The sequence below is a fragment of the Microtus ochrogaster genome, chromosome 18 (genome assembly GCF_000317375.1).
Source record: "Microtus ochrogaster isolate Prairie Vole_2 chromosome 18, MicOch1.0, whole genome shotgun sequence".
NCBI lineage: Eukaryota > Metazoa > Chordata > Mammalia > Rodentia > Cricetidae > Microtus > Microtus ochrogaster.
Window position 1 is genome coordinate 23,142,371 of NC_022020.1, and position 7,152 is coordinate 23,149,522.

The 7,152-nt window shown below is 42.2% G+C and overlaps 1 protein-coding gene across 1 annotated transcript in view; it reads right to left on the bottom strand.

Moving 5' to 3' along the window:
- The window catches only part of Cdc23 (cell division cycle 23), an 18,530-nt gene that overhangs the window by 4,307 nt on the left and 7,071 nt on the right, over positions 1-7,152 (bottom strand). Inside the window, exons 4-10 of the mRNA XM_005355908.3 lie at positions 6,935-6,977; positions 6,447-6,552; positions 6,198-6,330; positions 4,114-4,291; positions 3,935-4,032; positions 3,727-3,808; positions 149-302 (exon numbers count right to left, since the gene is read on the bottom strand). Of these exons, the coding sequence (XP_005355965.1) occupies positions 149-302; positions 3,727-3,808; positions 3,935-4,032; positions 4,114-4,291; positions 6,198-6,330; positions 6,447-6,552; positions 6,935-6,977 (794 nt within the window). The remainder of the gene's footprint in view (positions 1-148; positions 303-3,726; positions 3,809-3,934; positions 4,033-4,113; positions 4,292-6,197; positions 6,331-6,446; positions 6,553-6,934; positions 6,978-7,152) is intronic.

The window sequence follows — 7,152 nt, forward strand, 5'->3', positions numbered from 1 at the left end:
AAAAAAAAAAAAAAAAAAAAAAAAAAAAAAAAAAGAAAGAAATAGACAAAATAGACAGAAACATGGCAAAAGAATTAAGGTTAGCCACACATAGGCTTAGCAGAGGCTCCTGTTCCACTCACCCCTCCCACCCCAACTGGACCCTTACCGGTAAGCCTGGATAGCAGCAGATGTGTTTTTCATTTCCATGTACTCATGCCCCATCAACGTCCAGGCCCCAAGATACCTAGGGTTCAACTTGAGGGCTCTCTGAAAATATAAGGCTGCTTTCTCATGCTGGGAGCGTAAGCTATAATAATTGCCTGATAAAGAAAAAAACAAAATGATTCACAGGAAACACACACACACACACACAAGTACACATAAATAAAAATAAAGGGGCAGGAGAAATGGTTCAGTGGCTTAAGAACACTGGTTGCTCTTCCAGAGGACCCGAGTTCAATTCCCAGCACCCATGCGGCAGCTCACAACTACCCGTAACTCCAGTGCCAGGGGACATGTTTGCTAAGTTCTAGCCTCGTTTTGTACCAGGCATGACATACATACATAAAGACTATGGGCAAGCACTAATAAACATAAATAAACCCTTAAAGGTAAATTAATATTACTATTAAAGAGAGAGAGAGAGAAAATATATTTTTCCCTAACATTCTTTAGTTTGGTGATATTTGTTTATTTTTGTTTTTTGAGACAGGGTTTCTCTTTGTAGCCTTGGTTGTCCTGGACCTCACGCTGTAGTCCAGGATGGCCTTGAACTCAGAGCTCTGTCTACCTCTGCCTCCGGAGTGTTAGGATTAAAAGAGTACACCACCTTGCCTGGCCTGAATTTTGTTTAGATTAGTGATTCTAAACTAGATTATTTTCAACCTAGACTTCAAAGGAATTTCTCAAAAGGATTAAAAAGGTAGAGAGCTCTGAGCTTCTTCACCAAGAATCATAGCATTCTATTACAACTGTTTGTGAAAAGACAAATTGATTTAAGATGCTGTAAAAGATTTTAAGAGTCTAAAAGCTAACCTGTCTTAGCATGAGGCATGAATCAGCAAATATGGTAGATCCAAACAGTGGGACCCAATCCAGGAAGAAAAGGGATTGCTTTAGATGCTACAACATTCGTAAGTCTTAAAACCATGTTGGATGAATGGGTGGGAAAAGCTTTAAATCTGCATTTGGGAGGGAAAAGCAGGCAGAGTTCTGTGAGTTTGAAGCCACTCTGGTCTACACAGTAAGCTCTAGGCAGCCAGAAAAAAAAAAAAAAGATGCTAACTAAAAGAAGTCAGACAATAGGATTTTATTAATATTAAGTAATATCATTTACATAAACTTCCAATCAGGCAAAATTATAAGCTAGAAAGTCAAGCAGTGGCCTGGAGCATGGGAAAAACAATGGAAAATTGTTAGGTTGATGGAGTCAGACTGTAATGTTGCTGGGAAACTCCCTTCACCATAAACTTAACACAGCAAGTCCTGTGGCTGGCTCTCCGTTCCAATAAAGCTTTTCCTCTTTCAAGGAACCAACTCAAGCTGTCATGAGACTTGAAGGGGTTTCCTTCTTTTTTAAAAAAATTGTATTTACTTTCTCATTTATTAGTGCTGAACAATGAATCTGGGGCATAGGAAAGCACTCTACTGTTGAACCCAGTTCCAACCTGAAGAGATTTTCATGACATACAGAAAAATAAAAAGCATAGGTAAGAATATAATTTGGACTACTTTTACAAAGCAAATAATCATCATATCTGACATGTGTATATTTTTTTATCAGTAGTTATCAACCTGTGGGTCACAGGTCCTTTGGGGTTTGAATGATCCTTTCACAGGGATAGCCTAGGACTATTGGAAAACAAATATTTACGTTACAATTCATAACAGTAGCAATAAAAATAATTTTAGAGCCTGGTCTACAACAGCCAGCTCCAGTACAGGCTCCAAAGCTACACAGAGAAACCCTGTCTCAAAGAAAAGGAAAAAAAAAAAAAAAAAAAAAACAATGCATGAACCACCTTTCTTTGTTTCTTTGCTGGGCAGTGGTGGCATACGCCTTTAATCCCAGCTCTCGGGAGGCAGAGGCAGGCATATCTGTGAGTTCAAGTTCAGCCTGGACAAGCTCTAAAACTACAACGAAACCCTGTCTCAAAAAACCAATAATAAATAAAAAATTTAGACCACTGTTATTTATGGGATGACAACACACTCTAACAAGTATAATAAAGAGGAAAAGTGCAACAACAAAACAAAATTCCATAACCGCCCCCTTTGGTTGGCTGCAGTGACCCCACTTAGGAGGATGAGGCAGGTCTGCCTAAAGCTGCAGATCACCTTGGGCCACACAGTAAATCCCAGTCCAGCCTAGGCTATAGGTTGAGACCTTACCTCAAAAATCAAAATAAAATTTCCCTTATGTATAAATTATATGTACATAATAAGCCAGTCAAACATAGATTTCAATATATATTAACTTGTAGAGAACATGAGATATTGTTAAATAAAATAATGAAAACTTGAAGTTATTGTATAAAAGATTCCATTTTGGTAAGATAATAACAACAACAAAATTTCCTGGTATGTTTTTAAAATAGTTTTATTAGAAATTAATTATATTCACTGTTTCTACTCTATGTCTGATTATTTACATTCAAACTCAATTTCATGTTCACCTAGAAGCTTTAAAGCATCAGGTTTCATGCCCTCTATAAGAATCTTTGCCACCAGGGAAAATGGTTCATGCCTTTAAACCCAGTACTTAGGAGGCAGAGCTAGGAGGATGTTTCTGAGGTCTAGGTCAGCCTGGTCTACATAGTCAGTTCTCTACATAGTCAGGGCTCTACAGAAGTCTCTACTATGTCTTTTTAAAAAACAAAGCGAATATGCCTACACCTGCAATCTCAATGCTTAAGAGTAGTCAGGAGGCTAAGGTCACCCACAGTCACACAGTGAATTGTAGATATGGATCCTGTCTGAAAAACAAACAACCAAATACTAGCTGGGTAGGGTAGCACATTCCCGTGAGCTGGGTCTCTGGGAGGTGACAGCAGAATCAGCAGTTCAGGGTCATCCTCCACTGGTTACATTCTAAGCTGAAGCAGACTGAAGCTAACTGAGAGAACTATCTCAGAAAAACAAAAGGAAGCCAAAGGGAGTTATTGGAGAGGCGCCTCAGCAGCTAGGCTAAGGGTGCACACAGCCCTTAGAGGGCGTCTGTGTCGTGAGGCCCAGAATGATCTGACACATCTAGACTCTATGGTCACCTGCACTCATAGGCCAAGGCGTGAGCACAAACAAAAGCAGAAGAACCACCAGGAGTTACGAGCCAGTAAAGACTAAAGGGTTCTAGGTCATTCTGGGATAGGGTGAGAGAGACCCTCTCTCAAAACACCTCTAGGATGGGGCTCATCAGTTCAGAGCACTGCTGTACCAAAGGACCTAGATTTCAATGTCCAGCACCCACATGGCCACTCACAACTACCTATAATTCTAGTTCCAAGGACCAAGCCCTCTTCTGGTCTCTATAGAAACCCAGCACTTGGGAGGCAGAGGCAGACAGATCTCTGTGAGTTCAAGGCCAACCTGGTCTACACAGCAAGTTCCAGTGCTATATAGAGAGACTTTGTCTCAACAAAGAGATGAGAGAGAGAGAGAGAGAGACAGACAGACAGACAGACAGACAGACAGACAGACCAGACAGACAGACAGAGATCTTAAAAGAAAAAAGTAGCCAACTCTCACCAATTACACAGCACGTTTCCACTCGGTACTTATCAATTTCACAGAGGTTATGTGCCAGATAACTCAATTCAGACTTCATACTCTGGGAAGAAAGAGGAAGATCATGTGAGCCTGATGAAGCACCCAGAAGGTGTTCACTCTTTAGCTAATGCAAACATGCTATCTAATCCAGGAGCTTCATCAAGCTCAATCAAGAGGAACAAATTACCCTGACATAAAGAAGATTGGAGAATGTGTCCATATTTTCAATCCGGTAAGGATCTTGTTTCCTCAGCTCATTAAAAATAGAAAGGGCTTTGTCGATATCTGAAAGAAAGAAGGCAGAGTTCAAAGCCCGACTAACTGCAGCCCAAGTCTGTCAGCACTCCAGCACCCTTGTTCACTCACCTCTGATATTGTGATAGGCAACTGCGATCTGGGATACAATGTATGAGCTCTTGGAGAAGCCCACATCAATGAGATGCTGATACTTCTGCAGGGCCTCCTCTATCAGCTGCAACTCTGTGTATATATGAGCCAGGAAGAATTCCTTCATCCAGGTGTCAGGCAAAGACAGGAACTTCAGCTAGCACCCAGAGAGAGGGACACACTTAGTATAATCTGGTCTTTCTCCCAAAGCAACACCAAAGATCATTACGTTCTAAAAGGATTCATCACTAAAATCTTAATGAACATCTACAAATGAATACAGGGTAACCCCACTGAATCTGACTTAGAAGCATAATTAGGGGAGAACGGCCCAGTAGGATAGACTTAAAAAAACAAACAAAACCTGAACTACTCAGCAAATTCCAGGACAGTCAGACCTACACTAAGAAACCCTGTCTCTTCCTTGGGAGGTAAGGTAAGAGGATCTCTGGGATATCCTGGTCTACATAGAGAGCTCAGGTCAGCCAGGGCTACATAAAAGGATCACTCTGAGGGGGTGGGGGTGTTCTTGCAGCAGATCTGGGTTCTGTCCCAACACCTAGAGGGTGGCTCACAGGTGCCTATAATTCCAGAGATTCAGATGCTTTCTTCTGACTTCCTTGGGCATCATGCACACATATGGTGCACATACACGCACCCAGGCAAATACTTGTACACATAAAACTAAATAAATCTTTTTTTAAACACTTTTTAAAAAGGAATTTTAGAAACTGTGTACAGGATAACTTGGAAATGGAAGAGTGTTGTAAACCAGAAGCTAGAGAGAAAGTATCCATTATAAATTATGTAATCCAGGTCTGAGATGCCAAGAGAGGTGACAAGCAACCAAGAGAAAGATTCCCACAGAAAAGCGACCACAGCACTGCTTCATCCCAGCAAAGAGAGACAGGAGAAAGGAGGTGACAGACTTGGAGGTGTTGAGACTGGATGTCTTGGACTTACGATGCAGGTCAGTGGTGGAGAGCTTTCTCAGCTCAGGGAAGGATCTAGAATTAATGCCTACTATGTCCAGAACCAATAATAACCACCCATACCCAAACTCAGGGTATCTTGAGTAGTGATAGTAATAATTATGAAGCTGGAAGGAAGAAAAAATCTGATAGGAAAAAGAAGAGAGGGGGCTGGAGAGATGGCTCAGAGGTTAAGAGCACTGATTGCTCTTCCTGAGGTCCTGAGTTCAATTCCCAGCAACCGCATGGTGGCTCACAACCATCTGTAATGAGATCTGGTGCCCTCTTCTGGAGAGTAGGCATAAATGCAGATAGAACACTGTATACATAAGAAAAAGAGAGATTTTGATATGCAAGATGAAAAAATTGCTTTTGCATAATTTGATTTCAATGTATAATTTGATTCCCCCTACATGAGGGGGAATACAAATAAAGATACATTTTCAGACACTGACTGAGCAGTACAAACCATTGTTGTGGGAATAGAAGAATGAACCCACCTTTAGTTTTTGTAGTTTTTAAAACAAGGTCTTAGCCCTGGCTGGCCTGGAATTCAATACACAGAAAAAAGGATAGCCTTGCACTCACAAAGACCCGCCTCCCAGGTGCTGGGATTAAAGGCACTCACCACCATACCTGGTCTACCTTTAGCAATTTAGGAGCAACAAAAGGAAGGAAGTGTGTTGTTCTATCAACTACTAAAGGACAAAATGAATACTAAACAAAATTCACAGACAGCAACTAATAAAAAAGATTTCAGGGCAGGTCATAAAGGCACATACCTTTAATCCCAGTACACGGGAGACAGAGGCAGCCTGGTCTACACATAGTTTCAGGATAGCCAGGGTTACACAGAGAGCCTCTGTCTCAAACAAACAAAAAGCCAGGTATGAGAGTATACACCTGTGCCAGGGAGGTAGGTACGTGGAGGCAGAAGAGCCACAGGTTAAATAAACCCAAGCTACCTAGCAAGTTCCCACAAACAGAACAGTGGAGGGGCTGGGGAACTGCAAAGAGCCAGCTCTGAACCAAGTTCACAGTGAGAGCATGTTCTCCCCACAACACTACCACAGGTTTTCCCATGAAACTTACCATCTCTTTGTCTGTGATCAGGTTACACAGCTCCAACCAGGCTCCCCAGTGCAAAGGCAAAACATGAGTAGCCTCCACAAACACATCAATGGCCTCTTTCACCAAGTCCAGTTTCCGAAGCACCACCCCATACCTGGGAAAGAAAGTCAGAGCCACCAGAGAGGTTAAAGCCTAAGAATGTCTCCTCCCTTCTCCTCTCCTCAAGGGGCAAACACGCTACTGAAAGCGCCAACCCCTGGTGACACTCACAGGTAAAGGCCGAACCCATCGAGTCCCCGGGCCTGGTGCTTCCTGCTGAGCTCCACTCTCAGCTCTCGGAGAGCCTCATTTTTCACCTGTCCTTTTTCTAGGGGTCCTAGGAGAGAAAGAATTATTCATCCTCAGACACACACATATATTTCTGTTATCATCAACCAAAATTATCCCTGCAACCCCTCACACAACCCATTTACTCGAGATGATGGCTGGTGTGCAGTCGTAGGTTATCAATATTTACAAATCACAAGTTTCAATTAAAACTGACACCTTAGGTTGCAGAAATCAAGTATGGGTTAAGGGAAGCAAGCCAAATCCCACAGCAACCAAGCGGTGGAGCTGGGTGGACAGCCCGAAGCTGAGATAAATCATGAGCCATGGAGTCTACTGATGGGCCCTGCAATGGCCCATATGGCATCTAAGCATGCAGATCTGCTTTTTAGGACAAAAGGTTAGACAGGAAAAAGAAAAAAAAAACATACCTAGGCTATCAACTGTCTCGTCGTCCTTCTTTTTCTCTCCAGACTGTAAGAGAGGGAAAGAATCAATAAACAGGCTTCTCACCTTATTCTAAATGCTTCCTAAAAGCAGCAGCCTGACTCTATCTACAAGGCTAACTAAAGTCTTCGCAAGGGCTGGAGAGATGGCTCAGAGGTTAAGAGCATTGCCTGCTCTTCCAAAGGTCCTGAGTTCAATTCCC